General features: G+C 43.1%; 1 protein-coding gene across 5 annotated transcripts in view; it reads right to left on the bottom strand.

The window, feature by feature from the left end:
* The window catches only part of LOC132394509 (hemicentin-1-like), a 112,784-nt gene that overhangs the window by 47,251 nt on the left and 41,296 nt on the right, over window positions 1-24,237 (bottom strand). For 4 of the 5 annotated variants that reach the window (XM_059970763.1, XM_059970764.1, XM_059970765.1 and 1 more), the window contains 2 exons: window positions 14,250-14,351; window positions 3,536-3,649 (listed from right to left, as the gene is read on the bottom strand). In XM_059970763.1, coding sequence (XP_059826746.1) covers window positions 3,536-3,649; window positions 14,250-14,351 — 216 coding nt within the window. Of the gene's footprint in view, window positions 1-3,535; window positions 3,650-14,249; window positions 14,352-24,237 lie in introns of those variants that run through there. The other variant, XM_059970766.1, reaches the window with a different exon arrangement.

Below are 24,237 nucleotides of genomic sequence, written 5' to 3'. Positions count from 1 at the left end.
TGTGCCGAAAGACAGACAAAAGTCACTGTTTTGTAACTTGGTTAATACTTTATCTGCTGGCTGTTGGTGTGAAAAAGGCAGGTACACAGCAGCTTCCACGTGCTTACATCCAGTTGATAAGGTGATGCCCACTGAAAATTAGCTCTGTGGACTATCCTAAAGAAGGCCTCAATTGATATTACCTTGTTAGTGCTGCAGTAACCAATTCCAGCATTCACATTAAGCTGTCTGATTGATAAGCCCACTCTAAGGATTGGAATATCATTGCACCCAGAAGCTTACAGGCATCAGGCAGTGTTCTGACTGTAACCATAAGATAAAGGAGCAGAATTAGGCCATTCAGCCCATTGAATCTTCTCTGCCATTCCACCACGGCTGATTTAGTATAAACTCTCTCAATCAAATTCTCTTGTCTACTCCCTGTACCTTTTGATGCCATAACTAATCAAGAACCTATCAATGTCTGCTTTAAATATACCCAATGACTTGGCCTTCACAGTCATCTGTAGGAATGAATTCCCCACCTCCTCATCTCTGAACCAAATGGCCATCCCTCTTTTCTGAGTTGTGCCCTCTAGTCCTGGACTTCCTAACCGTAGAAAACATCTTCTCCACATCCACACTTTCAAGGCCTTCCAATATTTGATAGGTTTCAATACGATGCCCCCTCATTCTTCTAAACTCCAGTCAGCACAGGCTCAGAGCTAATAAATATTAAAACTTTCATTCCTGGAATAATTCTCGTGAACATTATCTGGACCCACTCCAATCCCAGCACATCTTTTCTTGGATAAGGAGGCCAAAAATACTCAAAAATTTCCAAGTGCAATCTGACCAATGCCTTATAAAGCCTCAGCATTTATATTCTAGTCCTCTCAAAATGAATGCTAACATTGCATTTGCCTGCCTTACCGCAGACTCAACCTGTATGATAACCTTTACAGAGTCCAGCATAAGAACTCCCAAGTCACTTTGCACCTCAGATTTTTAAATTTTCTTCCTGTTTTGCAAGTAGTCTACACCTTCATTCCTTCTACCAAAGTGCACGACCATACACTATATTCCATCTGCCACATCTTTGCCCATTCTCATATTCAATCTAAATCTTTATGCAGATTCACTTATTCCTCAAAACTACCTGGCCTCAAATGCGTTTTTTCGCATTTTTCCCTCCCCCTCCTACTTTCAAATCTCTTACTATCTTTCCTTTCAGTTAGTCCTGACGAAGGGTCTCAGCCTGAAATGTCAACAATGCTTCTCCTTGTAGACATTGCCTTGCCTGCTGCTTTCCACCAGCATTTTGTGCGTGTTGCTTGAATTTCCAGCATCTGCAGATTTCGTCGTGTTGGCCACAAATCCATCAATTCCGCTATCAAAATCAATTGACATATAATCTGAAAAGAAGTAGTCAGTACATGAACCCCTCTGGAACACCATTAGTCACCAGAAGCCAACCAGAAAAGCTCCCTTTATTCCTACTCGTTGCCTCCTGCCAGTCAGCCAATCTTCTATCTATGCCAGAAATTTTCCTTTAATACCATTCATGTGTGGCACCTTGTCAAAGGCCTTCTGAAAATCCAAGTAAATCCACTGACGTCCTCTGTCTATCCTGCCTTCTATTTCCTCACAGCATTCCAACAGACTTGTCAGGCAAGATGTCAACTGACTTTCAGGTGCCTCCAAGTTGCCCAAAACCTCAATAATAGACTGCAACATCTTCCTGACCACTCGTCAAGCTAACTGGCCTATAACTTCCTTTCTTCTGCCTTATTTCCTTCCAAAAAGCAGAGTGGCATTTGCAATTTTCAGGTTCTCAAAAACCACCCCAGAATCAAATGATTCTTAATAGGTCACTATTATTGCCTCCACAAACACTTCAGATACCTCTTACAGAGCCTTGTACTCTGTTTCTCTTACCATAGATACAGCCCAACCTCTGAATATTTCCAGCATTTTCTGTTTTACTTGTTATAGCTTACCAAACTGAAAAAAGACACATTTATGCCTCCTGTCTTTTTCTTGGCTACCAGGCATTCTTCTGTGAGGCCAATGTTTATTGTTTTAATTAATTTAGAGAGACAGAGCAGAAGTAGGCCCTTCCAGCCCTTCGAGCTACACCGCTCAGCAAACCCTGACAACCCTCGATTTAACCCTAACCCAATCACGGGACAATTTACAATGACCAATTAACTTACTAAACGGTACATCTTTGATCTGTGGGAGGAAACTGGTGCATCCAGAGAAAACCCATGCATTTCATTGGTAGTACGTATGACTCCTTACAGAAGGAGCTGGGATTGAACTCTAAACTCAAATGCCCCAGAGCTGTGTGGTGAAGTTATTCTCAAAGCGGACTTAATCAGTAGTCTCTGAAGTAGGATATAAGGAAATAACAATATTTCAAATTGAGAATGGTTTATAATATAGGAAGGAACTTAGGTGTGGTAAAAGCTAACATGAGGAAATCTGCAGATGTTGAAAATTCAAGCAACACACAAAATGCTGGTGGAACATAGTAGGCCAGGCAGCATCTATAAGGAGAAGCACTGTCAACATTTTGGGCTGAGACCCTTCGTCAGGACTAACCGAAAGGAAAAATGGTAAGAGATTTGAAAGTAGGAGGGGGAGGGGAAAATGTGAAATGATAGGAGAAGACCGGAGGGGGTGGGGTGAAGCTGAGAGCTGGAAAGGTGATTGGCAAAAGTAATCCAGAGCTGGAGAAGGGAAAGGATCATGGGACGGGAGGCCTACAGAGAAAGAAAGAGGGAAGGCAGCACCAGAGGGAGATGGAGAACAGGCAGAGTGATGGGCAGAAAGAGAGAGAAAAAAAAGGAGGGGGGGAAAACTAAATATATCAGGGATAGGGTAAGAAGGGGAGGAGGGGCATTAACGGAAGTTAGAGAAGTCAATGTTCATGCCATCAGGTTGGAGGCTACCCAGCCGGTATATAAGGTGTTGTTCCTCCAATCTGAGTGTGGCTTCATCTTGACAGTAGAGGAGGCATGGATAAACATATCAGAATGGGAATGGGAGTGGTAAAAGCTATGGGATTTAAAGTTGCTACAACAGAAATAAAGCTATTGCAAATATCCAATGGAAACTGCAACCATCCCAATCAGGCACGAAGGAAACCAACTAACCCTCGCCCATCTTGCTGACATCAGGATCAAGGGGAAGCTTCCCCTCGGTCCTCAGTTCTGAACTGATTTGGTAATACTGTGAAGCTCAACACAACATGTCAAACACATATGAACTGAGACAGTCATTCGCAAGGTCTCTTTTCCCAAAGATTCCTTTGAAGTCAGGTCTGAGTCAACTGCAAAATCACTCCATATGTTTTGTGTTGATACAAAGCACCACTTCACTATTGGACAATACTGTAGGACGAGAGCACCCACCAGGTCACAAGGACTGGGGGAGCCAGAACTGAGATGGTAGGTGTGGGGCTGATAATTCAAATAGTTTATCTGTCCATATAGGAAGTAGTCACAAATATACTGATTTTATACCGTGTAAAATAATCAATAACAGATACCTTGGTTTGATGTCCTGGTCCAGGGCAGATAAACAAATGTATTAATGTTCAGTGAAGAGAGCAGCAGTCCTGTGATTAATGTACTGCTCGTGACAACAACCAGTGGTGAAAGGCCTGCAACAAGAAATAAATCCAGAGAACTAATCATGGAAACTATAATTGTTGCAAGAAAAGAGCTCCACTTATCTCCTGCAGGGAGGGGAACGTGGCAACCTATCACATCATTCCTGCATCAACTACATGCCTTTTGAGGTGGGTTAACAGAGCACTGAATTGATATGCTGCCCAAGAATAGATTCATGGGTTCTATTCCATCTTCACCACAGATCCCAAATCCAATCTTACCATATCGGCGGTGCCAGTGTTCTGTGCTTGCTGTCAGATGTGGGAAGTCCTGGAGTCTCCCGGCATCCCAGACGGCCACGTCTGCACCCAGAGTGTTGAGCTGCAGCTCCTAAGGGACCATGTTAGGGAACAGGAGTTGCAGTTTGACGACCTTCGTCTGGTCAGAGAGAGCGAGGAGGTGATAGAGAGGAGTTACAGGCAGGTGGTCACACCGGGGCCACGGGAGACAGACAAGTGGGTCACAGTCAGGAGAGGGAAGGCGAAGAGTCAGGTACTAGAGAGTACCCTTGTGGCTGTCCCCCTTAACAATAAGTACTCCTGTTTGGGTATTGTTGGGGGGGGACAGCCAACCTAAGGGAAGCAAAAGTGGCCGTGCCTCTGGCACAGAGTCCGGCCCTGTTGCTCAGAAGGGAAGTTAAAGGAAGAGAAAGGCAGTAGTGATAGGGGACTATATAGTGAGGGGGTCAGACAGGCGATTCTGTGGATGCAGGAAAGAAACTCGAATGGTAGGTGATAGCTGACAGGTGACAGGTCGCGTCCACGATATCCTGCGGTGGGAGGAAGAAGAGCCAGAGGTAGAGGTATTGGTACCAAAAACAGGTAGGAAAAGGGAAGAGGTCCTGAAAACAGACTACAGAGAGCTAGGAAGGAAGTTCCTACCACAAAGGTAGTAATTTCGGAATTACTGCCTGTGCCACGTGAAAGTGAGAATAGGAATAGGATCAGGTGGAGGATAAATGCATGGCTGAGGGATTGGAGCAGGGGGCAGGGATTCAGATTCCTGGATCATTGGGACCTCTTTGGGGGTAGGTGTGACCTGTACAAAAAGGACGGGTTGCACTTGAATCCCAGGGGGACCAATATCCTGGCAGGAAGTTTGCTAAGGCTACTGGGGAGAGTTTATACTAGAATTGTTGGGAGGTGGGAACCAAAATGAAGAGACTGGAGAAGAGAAAGCTTGGAGACAGTGTGTGAAGGAGGATAGGCAGGTGATAGAGAAGGTACGTGCACAGACCGACGGTTTGAGATGTGTCTATTTTAATGCAAGGAGTATTGGGATCAAAACGGATGAGCTTAGAGCGTGGATCAGTACCTGGAGATATGATGTGGTGGTCATTACAGAGACTTGGATGGTTCAGGGACAGGAATGTTTACTTCAAGTGCCAGGTTTTAGATGTTTCAGAAAGGACAGGGAGGGAGACAAAAGAAGTGGTGGCGTGGCACTGTTGATCAAAGATAGTGTCACAGCTACAGAAGAGGTGGACATCATGGAGGGATTGGTTACAGAGTCTCTGTGGGTGGAAGTTAGGAACAGGAATGGGTCAATAACACTACTGGGTGTTTTTTATAGGCTGCCCGATAGTAATAGGGATATCGAGGAGCAGATAGGGTAACAGATTCTAGGAAGATGTAATAATAACAGAGTTGTCATGGTGGGAGACTTTAATTTCCCAAATACCGATTGGCATCTCCCTAGAGCAAGGGGTTTAGATGGGGTGGAGTTTGTTAGGTGTGTTCACAAAGGTTTCTTGACACAATATGTAGGTAAGCCTACAAGAGGAGAGACTGTACTTGATTTGGTATTCAGAAATGAACCTATTCAGGTGTCAGATCTCTCAGTGGCAGAGCATTTTGGAGATAGTGATCATAATTCTATCTCCTTTACAATAGCATTAGAGAGAGATAGGAACAGATAAGTTAGAAAAGCAATTAATTGGAGTAAGGGGAATTATGAGGGTATCAGGCAGGAATTTGGAAGCTTAAATTGGGAACAGGTGATCTCAGGGAAAGGTATGGAGGAAATGTGGCAAATGTTCAGGGTGGAACATTTTTGTGAGGAGTTCTGCATAGGTACATTCCAATGAGACAGGGAAGTTATGATAGGGTACAGGAACCGTGGAGTACAAAGGCTGTAGTAAACCTAGTCAAGAAGAAAAGAAAAGCTTGCAAAAGGTTCAAAGAGCTAGGTAATGTTAGAGATCTAGAGGATTATAAAGCTAACAAGAAGGAATGTAAGAAGGAAATTAGGAGAGCTGGAAGGGGCCATGAGAAGGCCTTGGAGGGCAGGATTAAGGAAAACCCCAAGGTTTTCCTACAAGTATGTGAAGAGCAAGAGGATAAAATGTGAAAGAATAGGACATATCAAGTGTGACAATGGGAAAGTGTGTATGGAACCGGAGAAAATAGCACAGGTACTTAATGAATACTTCACTTCAGTATTCACTATGGAAAAGGATCTCGTGATTGTAGTAATGACTTGCAGCGGATTGAAAAGCTTGAACATGTAGATATTAAGAAAGAGGATGTGCTGGAGCTTTTGAAAAGCATCAAGTTGGATCAGTCGTCAGGACCGAATGAGATGTACCCCAGGCTACTGCAGGAGGCGTGGGAACAGATTGCTGAGCCTCTGACAATGATCTTTGCATCATCGATGAGGACCGGAGAGGTTCCGGAAGATTGGAGGGTTGCGAATTCCTATTCAAGAAAGGGAGTAGAGACAGCCCAGGAAATTATAGACCAGCAAGCCTTACTTCAGTGGTTGGTTAATTTGATGGAGAAGATCCTGGGAGCAGGATTTAAGAACATTTGATGAGCTATAATATGATTAGGAATAGTCAGCATGGCTTTGTCAATGGCAGGTCATGCCTTACGAGCCTGATTTAAATTTTTGAGGATGTGACTAAACACGTAGATGAAGGAAGAGCAGTAGATGTAGCGTTTTTGGATTTCAGCAAGGAATTTGATAAGGTACCCCACACAAGGCTTGTTGAGAAAGTAAGGAGGCATGGGATCCAAGGGGGCATTGATTTGTGGATCCAGAACTGGTTTGCCCACAGAAGGCAAAGAGTGGTAGTAGATGGACATATTCTGCATGGAGGTCGGTGACCAGTGGTGTGCCTCAGGGACCCTTACTGTTTGTGATTTTTATAAATGACCTGGATGAGGAAGTGGAGGGATGGGTTAGTAAGTTTGCTGATGGCACAAAGGTTGGAGGTGTTGTGGATAGTGTGGAGGACTGTCAGAGATTACAGCAGGACATTGATAGGATGCAAAACTGGGTTGAGAAATAGCAGATGGAGTTCAACCCAGATAAGTGTGAAGTGGTTCATTTTGGTTGGTCAAATATGATGGCAGAATATAGTATTAATGGTAAGACTCTTGGCAGTGTGGAGGGTCAGAGGGATCTTGGGTTCCGAGTCCAAAGGAAACTAAAAGCAGCTGCACAGGTTGATGCTGTGGTTAAGAAGACATATGGTGTATTGGCCTTCACCAATCGTGGAATTGAATTTAGGAGCCAAGAGGGAATGTTGCAGGACCCTGGTCAGACCCCACTTGGAGTATTGTGCTCAGTTCTGGTCGCCTCACTACAGGAAGGATGTGGAAACCATAGAAAGGGTGCAGAGGAGATTTACAAGGATGTTGCCTGGATTGGGGAGAATGCCTTATGAAAACAGGTTGAGTGAACTCGGCTTTTTCTCCTTGGAGTGATGGAGGATGAGAGATGACCTGATAGAAGTGTATAAGATGATGGGAGGCATTGATTGTGTGGATAGTCAGAGGCTTTTTCCCAGGGCAGAGATGGCTGCCACAAGAGGGCACAGATCTAAGATACTTGGGAGTAGGTACAGAGGAGATGTCAGGGTAAGTTTTTTTACAGAGAGTGTTGAGCGCGTGGAATGGGCTGCCAGCAATGATGGTGGAGGCGGATACGATCATTGAAGACACTTTTGGATCGGTACACGGAGCTTTGAAAAATAGAGAGCTGTGTGTAGACCTGGTAATTTCTAAGGTAGGGACAGGTTCATCACAACCTTGTGGGCCAAAGGGCCTGTATTGTGCTGTAGGTTTTCTATGTTTCTATATCATCCACAAATTATATTCTGCACTGGTTGCTTCTTCTGAAATGGAAAAAGCCAGATCTTGGGGAATGCATTACACAGCTGCCAATGATACAGAAGTTGATCCACAGGTTGCTTTTCCCAACATCCACACCATCATTTTCAGAGAAACCCTTCAAACTTCACAAGAAAGTTGTTGAATCTCACACCCTCAATCTCATCAGGCTCTATCATGTCTGTTATTCATAACTGGAGCTAGCTGTCAGCTCTTCACTGGGGTTGTCTTCACTAATGTTATCCCACTTTTTAAGAAAGGAGGGAGGGAGAAAACAGAACTATCGTCCTGCCAGCCTCACATCGGTAGTGGGGAAAATGCTAGAGTCCATTATTAAAGGTGAAATTGTGGCATACCTAGATAGCAGTGATACGATTGGGCCAAGCCAACATGGATTTACCAAGGGCAAATCATGCTTGACTAATCTATTGGAGTTTTTCGAGGATGTAACCAGGAAGTTAGACAAGGGAGATCCAGTGGATGTGGTGTACCTCGATTTTCAGAAGGCATTTGATAAGGTCCCACATTGGAGATTGGTGGGTAAAATCAGAGCTCATGGCATTGGGGGGAAGATATTGACATGGATAGAAAACTGGTTGGCAGATAGAAAGCAAAGAGTAACAGCGAATGGGTGTTTCTCGGAATGGCAGGTGGTGACTAGTGGGGTGCCACAGGGCTTGGTATTGGGGCCACAGCTGTTTACGATTTACATCAACGATTTAGTTGAAGGCATTGAGAGTAACATCAGCAAGTTTGTTGATGATACTAAGCTGGGTGGCAGTGTGACATGTGATGAGGATGTTAGGAGAATTCAGGGTGACTTGGACAGGCTGAGTGAGTGGGCAGGTACTTGGCAGATGACGTTTAATGTGAATAAGTGTGAGGTTATCCACTTTGGGAGTAAGAACAGGAAGGCAGATTATTATCTGAACGCTGTAGAGTTAGGTAAGGGAGAAATACAAAGAGATCTAGGAGTCCTTGTTCATCAGTCACTGAAGGTGAATGAGTAAATGCAGCAGGCAGTGAAGAAGGCTAATGGAATGTTGGCCTTTATTACTAAGGGAATTGAGTACAAGAGCAAGGAAATCCTTTTGCATTTGTACAGGGCCCTGGTGAGACCACACCTGGAGTATTGTGTACAGTTTTGGTCTCCAAGGTTAAGGAAGCACATCCTGGCTGTAGAGGAAGTGCAGCGTAGATTCACAAGGTTAATTCCTGGGATGTCCAGACTGTCTTACGCAGAGAGGTTAGAGAGACTGGGCTTGTACACGTTGGAATTAAGGAGATTGGGAGGGGATATGATTGCAACAAGATTATTAAGGGATTGTACAAGATAGAGGCAGGAAATATGTTCCAGATGCTGGGAGAGTCCAGTACCAGAGGGCATGGTTTGAAAATAAGGGGTAGGTCATTTAGGACAGAGTTAAGGAAAAACTTCTACTCCCAGAGAGTTGTGGGGGTCTGGAATGTACTGCCCCGGAAGGCAGTGAAGGCCAATTCTCTGGATGTTTTCAAGAAGGAGCTAGGTAGGTATCTTATTCTTTAATTGTTCAAATGACATTAATATACCTCCTTCAAAACAATTCCCTATATATCTAATCCCATTTTGAATCCAATTATATAAAAGCTGGTTGTCCATTGTGAAAGGAATAAGTCTATTTTGAATTAAAGATCTCTTTGCATAGATAGGGGAATCAGGGGATATGGGTACAAGGCAGGAACCGGGTATTGATAGTAGATGATCAGCCATGATCTCAGAGGCTTGAAGGGCCAAATGGTCTACTTCTGCACCTATTGTCTATTGTCTATTGTTAATTCCTTGTTGGCTCAATTTAATTACTTTGTCACCTAATCTTCCCCATTTTTATGGCAGAGGGTAGCGTTGGCTGAATTCCATGAGTCAGTGATATGCTGCAGAGGAGATAGTTGTGTCTGAATGGGAAGGCTGACTTCCCTTCTGGTGAGCACCTGAACTTCATTCTGTTATGTATGTGAGCTGGCACCATGACTATTATTATACATGCAGCATGTTGCACTATTAAGCCTGTGTGGAGGGAAGCTGGGTGGGTTTTTTATTTTATGTGAACTGCCTTACCGAGGCAGTGATAAGTGTAGAGACTCTATGGAGGGGAAGCTGATTTCTGTGATGTGCCGAGCTGTGTCCACAACTCTGCAGTCTCTTGCAATCAGAATAGCTGCCATACCAAGCTGTGATCTATCCAGATAGGATGTTTTCTATGGTTATTAAATTCAATGGGGAGATGCAAAAGTTCATTAGCGTCCTGAGGAATTTGGGGTTGGTAAGATTTCTTAGCCATCGTGTCCATGTGGCTGGACCAGGACAGACTGGTGATGTTCTGTTCTAGAAATTTGAAACTCTCAGTTCTCTCAACCTCAACACAGTTGATGTAGATAGGAACATGTGCAACACTACCCTTCCTGCAGAAAATGAACAGATCTTTTGCTTTGCTGACATTGAGGGCAAAGTTGCTTTCTGACACCATATTGCAAATGTTCCTGTACACTGGCTCTTTGTTATTTGAGATACAGCCCATTACAGTGGTCACGTCTGCAAAATAATATATATGGAGTTAGAGCAGAATAAAGATTTAAGGGTTTAAAACATGTTTAAAATGGGAGATGAAAGATTTAAAAAAGATCCAAGCTTGATCATGTAGATATTAAGGAAGAGGATGTGCTGGAGCTTTTGGAAAACATCAAGTTGGATAAGTCACCGGGACTAGACAGGATGTACCCCAGGCTACTGTGGGAAGCGAGGGAGGAGATTGCTGAGCATCTGGCAATGATATTTGCATCATCAATGAGGACGGGCAAGGTTCCAGAAGATTGGAGGGTTGCAGGTGTTGTTCCCTTATTCATGAAAGGGAGTAGTAATAGCCCAGGAAATTATAGGCCAGTGAGTCTTACTTCAGTGGTTGGCAAGTTAATGGAGAAAATCCTGAGAGGCAGGATTTATGAACATTTGGAGAGGTATAATATGAATACGAATAGTCAGCATGGCTTTGTCAAAGCAGGTCCTGCCTTACAAGCCTGATTGAATTTTTTGAGGGTGTGACTAAACATATTGATGAAGGAAGAGCAGTAGATATAATGTTCTTGGATTTCAGCAAGGAATTTGACAAGGTACCCCATGAAAGGCTTACTGAGAAAATAAGGAGGCATGGGATCCAAGGGGACATTGATTTGTGGATCCAGAACTGGCTTGCCCACAGAAGTGGTTGTAGACGGGTCAGATTCTGTGTGGAGGATGGTGAGCAGTGGTGTGACTCAGGGATCTGTGCTGGGATACCTACTCTTTGTGATTTTTATAAATGACCTGGATGAGGAAGTGGGTTAGTAAATCTGCTGATGACACTAAGGTTGGGGTGTTGTGGATAGTGTGGAGGACTGTCAGAGGCTACACGGGTCATTGATATGATGCAAAACTGGGCTGAGAAGTGGCAGATGGAGATCAACCCAGGCATATGGTGCATTGGCCTTCATCAATCGTGGAATTGAGTTTAAAAGCCGAGAAGTAATGTTGCAGCTATATAGGACCCTGGTCAGACCAAACTTGGAGTACTGTGCTCAATTCTGGTCACCTCACTACAGGAAGGATGTGGAAACAATAGAAAGGGTGCAGAGGAGATTTACAAGGATGTTGCCTGGATTGGGGAGCATGCCTTATGAGAATAGGTTGAGTGAAATCAGCCCTTTCTCCTTGAAGTGACGGAGGATAGGAGATGACCTGATAGAGGTGTAGAAGATAATGAGAGGCATTGAGCATGTGGAAAGTCAGAGGCTTTTCCTCAGGATTGAAATGGCTAGCACGAGAGGACATAGTTTTAACGTGCTTGGAAGTAAGTACAGAGGAGATGTCAGGAGAACGTTTTTTACGCAGAGAGTTGTAAGTGCGTGGAATGGACTGCTAGTGATGGTGGTGGAAGCAGAAATGATTGGGTCTTTTAAGAGACTCCTGGATGGCTACATGGAGCACAAAAATAGAGGACTATGGGTAAAGCCTAGGTAGGGAGATGTTTGGCACAACTTTGTGGGCCAAAGGGCCTGTGTTGTGCTGGAGATTTTCTATGTTTCTAGACCAGAGGAGCAAATATCTTCATGCAGAGGTGGTGAGTATACAGAATGTGTCACCATAGAAAGTGCCTGAGGCAGATAAAATATCAACTTTTAAAATAGATTGTGATAAGTACATGGATAGGAGGGCTTTAGAAGAATATAGGCTATCTACAGGCAAATGAGACTAGGTTGGCGGGTACCAGGGTTGGCATGGACAAGTGGGACCAAAAGACTCACTTCCATGCTGTATTACTCTATCACAATAATTTGGTAGACTGAATTAAAAATAGAAGCCAAGGGTTAGTGGTAGATGGGTGTTACTCTGGAAGTCTGTGACCAGAGGTGTTCCACAGGAATCAGTGTTTTTGGTATATGCAAATAATTTAGACAAAATACATGCAGGCTCATTAGCAAGTTTGCAGATGACACAAAAGTTGGTGGATTTGTGGAAAGTGAGGAAAATTCTCAAAGGATCTGGCAAGATATAGACTAGTTGGAAATATGGCAGAATGACATTTAATCACCAGGCAAATGTGAGGTATTTCATTTGGGAGATCAAATGTAATGTATGAGGAAAGTAAGCAGCAAATGGAGCACTGATGTATAGACCCAAGAGATTTTGCAGATGCTGGAAATCCAGGGAGGGGAAGGAGTAAACACGAGGAAATCTGAAGATGCTAGAAATTCAAACAACACACACAAAATGCTGGTGGAACACAGCAGGCCAGGCAGCATCTATAAGGAGAAGCACTGTCGACGTTTCGGGCCGAGACCCTTCATCAGGAAGTACAAGATAGAATGTGATTGATGAAGACAGGTGGGTGAGGGAGGCAATGAAGTAAGAAGCTGGGAGATAATAGGTGACAAATGAATAAGGATTGGAGGAGAAGGAATTTGATAGGAGATGAGAGTGTACCATGGAAGAAAGAGAAGGAGGAGGGCCACTGGGGGCATGTGATGAGCAGCTGCGAAGAGGAGAGGTAAGGGAGGGACCAAAATGGGGGATTGAAAAAGAGAGAAGGGGGAGGGAGAAAGTAACCAGGTTGGAAAAATGGATGTTCTTGCCATCAGATTGGAGGCTACCCAGAAAGAAAATAAGGTGTTGTTTGTACAACCTGAGAGTTGCCTCATCATGGCAGTAAAGGAGGCCAAGCCAGGAGTCGCCATGAAGCATCTTGGAGGTGCAAATCCACAGCTCCCAAAAGGGACAATACAAGTATCAGGGTGGTAACAAAGGCATACAGCACACTTGTCTTCATCAATTGCAGTGTTGTTCTCTAAAGTCAGGAAGACACCTTGCAGCTGTATAAAACTTTAGTTAGGCATCATTTGGAGTATTGTGGTCACTGCATTTTAGGAAAGATGTGGAAGTTTCGGAAAGTGTGCAGAAGAGACTGACAGGAGGTTGCCAAAATTAGATAACACTGGCCATAAGAAGTTATTGGACAAAGTGGGATTGTTTTCTCTGAAGTGTGGGAGGCTGATTGAAATCAGAGAAATACATAGGATATACAGTCAGGCCATTTCTCCCCAGGGTGGAAATGTCAAATACTAGAGAGCATAGATTGAAGGTGAGAAGGGGAAAGTTCAAAGGATATTAATGAGGTAAGTTTTTGATTTACACTGAGTGGCAGATACCTGGAATGCATATCCAAGGGAAGTAGTGCAAGCAAGACACTCATTTAAGAGATACTTAGACAAACACATGAACAAGCAGGGAATGGAGCTACAGAGACCATCTACATACAGATGGCATTAGATTAGATTGGCATATATCTTGTTGGCTCAAGAGTCTATTGTTTACTGCTTTACATTTTAGGTTCTATGCAGAGCTCTCACAAAAGGCAATTTCAGGAGTAGTTCCACACCACTTTTACGCTTTCAATTCTGAAAGTTGCAAATGATGAACAACTTTATTAAATGCCTTCTGGAGTCCATGCACAATTATGAAGTTGTCCCTAATCTTTCTATTCTGGTTTGAAAAGTGCTGAATGTGACAGGAACCGAATTCCTGACATTCAGCCATTAAAGTAATTGAAGCCATTGAAGATATTAGCAAGTCAAGTCACTTTTATTGTCATTTCAACCAAAACTGCTGGTACAGTACATAGTAAAAATGAGACGTTTTCTCAGGACCACGATGTTACACGACACAGTACAAAAACTAGACTAAACTACATTAAAAAAAAACACAGGAAAAAAACCACACTAAACTTCAGACCTACCCAGGACTGCATAAAGTGCACAAAACAGTGCAGGCATTACAATAAATAATAAACAGGACAATAGGGCAAAGCAGTTTACAATGTACTGACTTAGATACTCATTCCAATATAACCACACTGAAGAATGCCACAGTGATCATCTTCACAATGGGCAGGAAAACATATGCACTTACCTTGAGCATTTGACCAGTATAATACAACAGCTAAGAAAGCCACATCAGCCACAGTGTGACAGACAGCAATGCTCAGAAAATAAAATGCAATTCCGAGAACCCCTGTGGAGAGAAGAACAGAAAAGCTATTCAAAGTTCATTGAAATTTATTATAACCAGGAGATTGTTCTGCTCATCAGAAAGCAATTCCATGGCCCCACAAGCTCCCTATTTATCCTATGGTTTATTCCCTCTCTTTTTAGATTGTTTTTGCCACTTCTCAACATTTACAGTAACTGAATGCAAGCTAGTTAAGTTTGTTGAATATCTTTGGTATGATAAAGGAAACTGGCACACCTAGGGAAAACCCACAGGGTCACAAGGAAATGTGTAAACTTCACACAGACAGGACCAAAGGGTAAGGTTAAACCCAGACTGTTGGAGGGGTTAGCAGAAGTACCATCTGCTGTACTACCATACTACTTTGTGGCATTCATTACAACAGCTACAAATGATTTAACACATTTATCAAATGCATTTCTTAACCAAGATAATGGAAATAGAACTAAAGTTAGGGTGCCGGCGATATTATGTCCTAAACATGAGGCAACCAAAACAGTTCGAAAAGGACTGGACTCCAGAGTATTGGACTGAAGGACGTTCAGAGAACTCAAATTCTGAAGTGTAGTCGCACCCTCTTCAATATTACTGAATGCCTTCTCCTATTATAACTTACTCTCTCATCCCAATTGCTCCCAATGGCTGACCCTCCTTCTAAACCCCTACAGTTGTTAAATATTTAACCATGTAAAGTGAAGGAAACATCCTTGGTGAGGAATATCCTGGGTTAAAAATACAGTTGTACCCATTTATCATCATCAGTCCTACTCCAAAGATTGTCCAGGAATGCCGAGATAACCCTTAATTCCCTGCTGGCTCTCTAAATCAACCTTATAAAATGCCCAGGAAACACAGCTTGATGTGGCTGTCCATCTGGCTTCCTTCTGACCAGTGGACCAACATCCCCTACAATTGCTGCCCTGGAGTTTAAACTGCTTCTCTCTGTGTATCCCAACTTGTCTCTGTTCAAATTATTCACAAAACTTATTCTCTATCTCCACCCCACCTGTGATCCCATTTATTATCAACTGTGTGTCCATCGCACACTTCTAAAACATAATGTTAATATTAACCCCTCCTCTGCCATTGTTCATCCTGTTTTCAAATCTCTCATGATCACATCTGCACACATAAAATAACAAAATATCACTCTCCTTGCAAAGCACTGCCTGCTCAGTCTCTCGTTCCTGTCCAAAATCCTTAAGCACAACGCATCTCCTAAATCATCAGCCAATCTTCAAAGATTTAAGATTCCAAGTACATTTATTATCAAAGTATGTATACAGTATACAACCCTGAGATTCAGGAGGCCACGAAACAAAGAAACCTTGGAGCCTGTTCAAAGAAAACATCAAACTCTCAATGTGTGAATAAAATAACAAATCATGTAAACAATAAAAAAGTTTGGTGATTAACTCACAGAATATTAAACATCAAACTGCAGCACCTTCAAAACAGTTTAGGAGTGTTCAGTTTAGATCAGTTCAGCTCAGTTCAGTTCAGCACTGAGTCACTGACTGCAGGCCACAGAGCCAGTCCACACCGGAGCGCCCTGGACAATTCAACCAAACAGCAAAAAAGGAGTAACCAGAGGCTAGCAAAACATGTAACTGGAACAGCAGAGTCCTGCAAAAACAAGTCTGCAGTTGCTGATACTGAACATCAAACTGTGGTAACCCCTGAAAGAGACCCACAGTCATGAGCTGTGTTGATCAAACCTTGCAACGCTGGACCCAAGAATCCTGCAGCTTCCTTGAGCAACACCAAGAGGGAGAGGGAGATTGGTCAAACACGGGCAGATGATACTGAAAACCTGCTCGCCATTTGCTCTTGCCTTCGTTAATTTCAATCTTGCTCAACGCTTTAATCACCAAGGAGTAATGGGGCTGGCCATGGGTTCACGTTCTGCCACTCCGCTCTCAATCTCACTGAACTCCTCTGGATACAGCAAAAGAGCCAGATCACTCAATTGTCCCAAAACGCATAATCAATTATGGAAATTACAGGCTGAAATCACATGCAGTTCGGGAGAGGATGCATGCTCAAAAGAAGAAGTAATTTTTTGAGCTGTCTGCAGGATGTCGCCGTAGATGGCTGGCACCAACTTGACCTCAATTTGATGCTTGAATCTCTTGGTTTCCAATCCTACCACAGTACAGAGTAAGTTGTGAAGAGGATCTGGCATGTTGGCCTAAATATAAATGTTGTAAGGTCATAGTGCAGATGTACAGAATGCAAGTGAAACCACACTTAGGGTATTACATTCAGTTTTGGTTGCACTACCAGAGGAAAGATTTTATTGAACTGGAAAGCATGTATGATGCCAGATCTTGAGGGTTCAGTTACATGGAGAAGTTGAACAGGCTAAGACTTTATTCCTCAGAGTGTAAGTAAAGTCAAAGTAAAATTTATTGTCAGAGTACATACATGTCACCACTTACAACTCTGAGATTCTTTCTCCTGTGGACATACTTAGTAAACAGGATCAATGAACAACAAACTGTACAAACACAAATATAAATAAATAACAATAAATAATGAGCATGAAATAACAAGATAAAGATTCCTTAAAGTGAGACCTTCAGTTGTGGGAACACCAGAAATAGAATGAGTGTAGTTATCCCTTTTTGTTCAAGAGTCTGATAGTTGAATCGTAGTAACTGTTCTTGAACCTGGTGGTGCAAGTCCTGAGGCTCTTGTACCTTCAACCTGATGGCAGCAGCAAGCAAAGAGCATGGCCTGGATGGTGAGGATCTTTGATGATGGATGCTCCTTTTCTACCACAACGTTTCATGTAGATGTGCTCAGTGATTGGGAAGGTTTTATCCATGACACACTGGGCCTCTTGTAGGATTTTCAACTCAAAGGCATTGGTGCTCACATACCAGGCCATAATGCAGCCAGTCAGTACACTTTCTGCCATACATCTATTGAAGTTTGCCAAGGTTTTTGACGACGTTCCAAATCTCTGCAGAATCCTGAGGAAGCAGAGGCCCTACTGCTTTTCCTTTTCAATTGTGCTCATTTGATGGTCCCAAAACAGGCTCTCACATAGCGACACCCAGGAATTTAAAGTTACCAACCCTCTCCACCTCTGATCCTCTGTGAGTTAGCAGCTTCGTATCCCCATTCCACCTCCAATAAAAAAAAATCCCTCACCTGGAGAAGTCAGATGCCTACTGTGATAGGACTGTTAGAGGAAGATTGACAGCAGCTGCTTGCAATGCATTTAAAAGCACAACAGTCAGAATTTAGAGTTAGCACATCCATGAGGGTAAGAAACAAAAAATGGTAAGTTCACCAAACTTTGTTTAATGAAGGATATTGATGGTTTGATCGGTGAAAAGAAGAAACATATTGGAAACTGTTATTAGAATTCACCAGTTTATAGGGTGTGCAGGGTAAAACTTTAAGAAATTGGGAGGGCAAAAAGGAGAGATGAATTGACCTTAGCAACTAGGGTCAAGGAGAAACCTATAACCTTTTGTTATGTTAGACACTAACATAATTAAGGAATGGCTATGTCAGCTCAGGGACCAGAGAAGTAATATACATATATGTGGAGTGAGGGTTTATGAATGTAATACTAATAGAATATTTCTCATTTGTGTTCACCAGGGAGAAGGACAGGGAGACTGGACAGTTCAGGAAGAGGTTTTCAGCTATTCTGGAGTATATCTGTATCAAGAAATAGGAAGTGCAAAGACTATTGGAGCACATCAAATTGAGTAAGTCCCCAGGGCTGGATGGGATCTATCCCTGCATACAAAAGAAAACAAAGGAGGAGATTCTTGGGTTCTAATAAAGATTTTTGCATCTTCACTAACCATGTGTGAAGTACCAGAAGTTTAGACGATAGCTGACATTGAGGCCCTGTTCGAAAAGGGCAGTACAGATAGCCTGGAAACAACAGGATGGTGAGCCTTACGTCAGTGGGAGTGAAAAGTGAGAAGATTCTGAGGGAGAGGATTTATGTTTATTTGAAAAGGCAGGTTCCTATCAGAAGTTGGCATGTTTCTATCTGGAGAAATTACTAATATAATAATATTAACTTTATTTATATCGCACCTTTTATACATTAAGATGCAGGCTCAATATGTAAAGATAAATCAATATAGTTATACAAATATGAGACAGAATTAAAAATCATTAGTAAAGACAAACATTATATAGTACAAGTTGTAATCAAATATACCTTATTATATAAATATGATCAACATCAACATCAGCATTAAGAAATCCCATAAGTGGGCCAAATTCAGAAAGTAGGTTTCTACAGTTATTTTGAAATGTTCCACTAGCCTGGTGCATTTCAGTCAGTAGAGTATTCAGATTTTTGGTGCATAAGAGCAAAAGGCCGTATCACCTGTTCTTATGCTGTGTGCTTGGCTCTTGGAACACTAAGCACACCAATATTCACAGATCTAAGATTATGATTAGGGATGTAAGGGGATAGGCTCTCTAAAATTTTGGAGAAGCTAGATTATACAGAACCTTACATTCAAATAAGAGTATTTTAAAATTGTTCCTAAAGGACACAGACAGCCTGTGTAATGATACCAAACCCAGAGACGCTGCCTACACTGGCACTCCCTTGTCCCACTTGCAGAATGTGGGGCCCCTGGACTTGGTGTGTATGGATTTCCTGTCAATAGAACCCGATGCCAGCAACTTGGCAAATGCCTTAATCATCAAAGACCGCGACACCATATACGTGTAGGCTTTTCCTACCAAGTACCAGAGGGTGTCCACAGTGGCCAAAGTGTTATGGGAGAAGTATTTCATTTATTACAGCCCCCCAGGTGGATAAATACTGACCAGGGACAGGAGTTCACGAGCAGACTCACCCTTGAGTTACTGGGCATGCTTGGAGTTGAGAGTCGAGGACCATGCCCTATCATCCACAGGGTGATCCCCAGCCCAAGAGGTTTAATTGGACCTTGCTAGACATGTTGGGACCCTGGAGGTCATCAAGAAGAGCAAGTGGAGTCAACATATTGGACACCTGGTTCACAGTTACAACTGTACTCAGAATTAAGCTACTGTGTACTCGCCATATTACCTTATGTTTGCATGCGTGGCAAGGTTGCCCATTGACCTTTGTTTTGGGACTGACCAGGGTGACTTATCACCGAAGACTTATCTGAAGTATGTGTCCGACATTAGAAGAGAGCTGGGATCATGGCTGCCTATGGTAATAAATTCCACAAATTCACCACCCTTTGGCTAAAGAAAATTCTCCACATCTATGTTTTAAATGGACACCCCTCTATCCCGAGAATGTGCCCTCTTGTCCTAAACTCCCCCACCATGGGATTCACCCTTCCACATCTATACTGTCTAGGTCTCTCAACATTTCAACATTGAAAGGTTTCTATGAGATCCTCCCTCATCCTTCCAGCGAGCACAGGCCCAGAGCTATCAAATGTTACTCATTTGATAACCCTTTCATTCCCAGAATCATCCTTGTGAACTTCCTCTGAACCCTCTTCAACACCAACACATCTTCTCTGAGATGAGGAGCCCAAAACTGTTCACAATACTCAGGGTGTGGCCTCACCAGTGCCTTGTAAAGGCTCAGCATCACATCTCCGTTTGTGTATTCTGGACCTCTTGAAATGAATCCTAACATTGCATTTCCAATCCTCACCACTGACTCAGACTGCAAGTTAACCTTTAGGGCGTTCTGCACACAGATTCTCAAGTCCCTTTGCATATCAGATTTTTGGATTTTCTCTCCGTTTAAAAATAATCTGATCATTTATTTCTTCATTGTTTTTCATTTGTCACTTTATTGCCCTTTCTCCTAACCTGTTGATGTCTTTCGGCAGCATCCTGTTTCCTCAACACCACCTGCCCCTCCACCAGCCCCTCCATCTATCTTGGTATCATCTGTAAACTTGGCAACAAAGCCATCTATTTCAGCATCTAACTCATTGATATGCAGCATAAAAAGCAGTCCCAACACTGACCCTGTGGAACACCACTAGTCACTGGCAGCCAACCAGAAAGGGATCACTTTATTCCTACTCGTTGCTCCTATGAATCAGCCAATGCTCTAACCATATTAATAACTTCCCTGTAATACCATGGGCTCTTAACTTGGTAAGCAGCCTCATGTCTGGTACCTGGTCAAAGGCCTTCAGAAAATCCAAATATACAACATCCATGGCATCCCCTTTATCTATCCTACTTGTAATTCCAATTGAATTCCAACAGAATTTTGAAGGATTCTAACACGTTCATCAGGCAAGATTTTCCCTGAAGGAAACCATACTGACTTTGTCCTATCTTGGCCTGTGTCATCGAGCCCTCCAAAACCTCATCCTGAACAACTGACTCCAACATCTTCCCAACCACTGAGATCAGGCTAACTGGTCTATCGTTTCCTTTTTGCTGCCTCCCTCCTTTCTTAAAGAGTGGAGCGACATTTACAATTTTCCAGTCCTCTGGAAAAATGCCAGAGTCCATTAATATTTGAATGATCATTACTAATGCCTCCACAATCTCTTCCGCAACCTCATTCAGAACTCTAGGGTGCAGTTCATATGGTCCGGGTGATTTTTTTACCTTTACATGTTTCAGCATTTTGAGCACCTTCCCTCTTGTAATAGGAACTGCACCCACTTCTCTTCCTTCACACCCACTACAACATCTAGCACACAGCTAGTGTCTTCCAGAGTGAAGACTGATGCAAAATACTCATTTAGTTCATCTGCCATCTCCTTGTCCCTTGTTATTTCTCCGGCCTAATTTTCTAGTGTTCATATATCCATTCTCATCTCTCTTTTATTTTTCATATACTTGAAAAAGCTTTTACTATCCACTTTGATCTTGTTTTCTTGCTGAGTCCTGACAAAGGGTCTCGCCCCGAAACGTTGACTGCTCCTTTCAGTGGATGCTGCCCAACCTGCTGAGTTCATCCAGCTTTGTTGTACGTCTTGTTTTTTAGCTTGCTTTCCAATTTCATCTTTTCCCTCATAATGATTTTTTTAGTTGCTTTCTGTAGGTTTATAAAAGCTTCACAATACTTCATCTTCCAGCTAATTTTTGCTTTGTTGTATGCACTCTCTTTTGCTTTTACATGAGCTTTGACTTCCCTTGTCAGCCAGAGTTTTACTGTTCTGCCATTTGAGCATTTTTGTTTTTGGAATACAACTATCCTGCACCTTCCTCATTTTTCCCAGACATCCAAGCCATTGCTGTTCTACTCTCATCCCTGCCAGCATCTCCTTCCAATTTACGTTGGCCAGCTCCTCTCTCATACTACTGCAATTCCCTTTACTCCACTGAAATACTTCTATGTCAGACTTTACTTTCTCCCGAACAAATTTTAAGTTGAACTCAATCATATTGTGATCACTGTCTCCAAAGGGTTCCTTTACCTTAAGTTCCCTAATCACCTCCAGTTCATTACATTACAACCAATCCAGTACTGTATAGATGATCCCCAGTAGGCTCAATGACAAGCTGCTCTAAAAAGCCATTTTGTAGGTATTCAACAAATTCCCTCTCTTGAGATCCATTACCAACCTGATTTTCCCAATTGACCTGCATGATAAAAATCTCCCATGACTATCATAACATTGCCCTTTTAACACGCTTTTTCTATTTCCCATTGTAATCTGTGGTCCACATCCCAGCTACTGTTGGGAGGCCTGCTATCAGGGTCCTTTTACCCTTGCAGTTTCTTAACTCAACCCACAAGGATTCAACATCTTTGATCCTATGTCACATCTTTCTGCTGATTTAATACCATTCTTCACAAGCAGAGCCACGCCAACCTTTCTGCCTACCTTCCTGTCCCTCTGATACAATATGTACCCTTAGACATTCAGCTCTTAACTACAACCACCCTGCAGCCACAATTCAGTGATGGCCACAACATCATGGCCGATAATCTGTAATAATGTGTCAAGATCAACCACCTTATTTCTTCTGTCCCATGTATTAAGATATTACACTTTCAGAACTGTGTTTGCTACTCAGTTTGGTTATGAATCCCTAATGCACTGATTCTCATTTTGCTGGCTGCAATTTTGTCCTGTCATCTGCCTCCCTTTCCTGAGAATCTGACTGCATGCTATCTTTGATTTTCTACCAACTGTCCTGACCTGAGTCCCTTCACTACAGCTCCCATCATCCTGCTAAATGAGTTTAAAACCTCCCCAACAGCTCTAACAAACCTGCCCACATGTGTATTGGTCCCCCTTGGGTTCATCCCTTTTGTATCGGCCATACCTCCTGCAGAAGAGATCCCAATGATCCAAGAAACTGAAGCCCTGCTCCTTCAGCCATGTGTTCATCTACTAAATTATCTTCTTTCTACCCTCACCGGCACATGGCACAGGTAGCAATCTAGAAATTACTACCCTGCTTCTCAACGTTCTGCCTAGCTCTCTAAATTCTCTCTTCAGGTCAAGCTTTTCTTTCCAATATCATTGGTATCGATCTGAACCAAGATATCTTGGCTGCTCTCCCTCCTCTCCAAAATACTGTGGACACGATCTAAGACATCTGACCCTGGCACCCAGAGGGCAACATACCAGGCGGGTGTTCCATTCACATCCGCTGAATCTGTTCTTCTGAATATGGAGTCCCCTATCACTACCACTCCCCTGCATCAACAATGTTGTCCCCCAGAAGACAGTCAACGTCTTCCTGAACCAAAAACCCTCGATCAATAGTTCTGCGAGAGCAGCACTTACAGCGCTACATCGAGCGTACACCGTTGACAATCAACTAGAGCTCAAGAAAAGCAGTTACGATCAGTGGAAAGCTATCAAGGCTGCAAAACAATGATATAGGGAGAAGACTGAGTCAAGATTCACAACGAATAACACACATGGCTTTTGGGGAGGGCTGCATACCATCGCAGACGTCAAAGCCAAACGTTGTGCTGCCGTCAACATCGCGGCCTCTCTCCCAGTTGAGCTCAATCGCTTTTACGCTCGGTTCGATGTTGCTAACTCTGAGCCTCTGAGGAAAGCCATCGCTACAACCTGCAACCTGGTCATCTCTGAGGCTGTGGTATGCAGATATTTCCAATGAGTGGATAGTTGCAAAGCTGTAGGACCAGATGGCATTCCAGGGCAAGTACTCAGGATGTGCACAGCACAACTGGCAGGTGTTTACTGATATTTTTAATCTCTCCCTCTCCCAGAGTAGAGTGCCCTCCTGCTTCAAATTATCCACCATTGTCCCTGTACCAAAAAAGACCAAGGTAACATGGCTGAATGACTGGCGTCCTGTCGCACTCACCTCAAGAATAAGCATATGCTTTGAGAGGCTGGTCTAGGATTACATCTGCAGCTTGCTACCATGCAAACTGGACCCCCTACAATTCACCTAACAACACAACCAATTGATCGATGACACAATAGCCACTGCTCTACATACTGTCCTTACACATCTGGAGAAGAGGGATGCTGATGTGAGAACGCTGTTCTTGGACTGCAGTTCAGTATTCAACACCACAGTTCCATCCGGGTTCGACAAGAAGCTCAGAGACCTCAGCCCTGACCCTGCCTTGTGCAGCGGGATCCTGGACTTCCTGTCAGATCGCCAGCAGGTTATAAGAGTGGTCTCTGCCACCTCCAACCCTCTGACTCTCAATACAGGAGACCCTCAGGGCTGTGTACTGAGTCCCCTCATTTATTCCTTATTTACCATGACTGTATCACCACCCAGAGCTCCAATCTGCTAATTAAATTTGCTGACGACACTACATTGATTGGCTTTTTCTCAAACAATAAAGAGGTGGCCTACAGGGAAGAAGTCATCTCTATGACACAATGGTGTCAAGAAAACAACCTCTTCCTCAATGTCACAAAAACAAAGGAACTGGTTGTGGATTACAGGAGGAATGGAGATGGGCTCACCCCTATCG

This window comes from Hypanus sabinus, chromosome 5, assembly GCF_030144855.1.
Source record: "Hypanus sabinus isolate sHypSab1 chromosome 5, sHypSab1.hap1, whole genome shotgun sequence".
Taxonomy (NCBI): Eukaryota; Metazoa; Chordata; class Chondrichthyes; order Myliobatiformes; family Dasyatidae; genus Hypanus; species Hypanus sabinus.
Note: the sequence above shows the minus strand (reverse complement) of the source record. Positions and strands in the feature narration are given on the sequence as shown.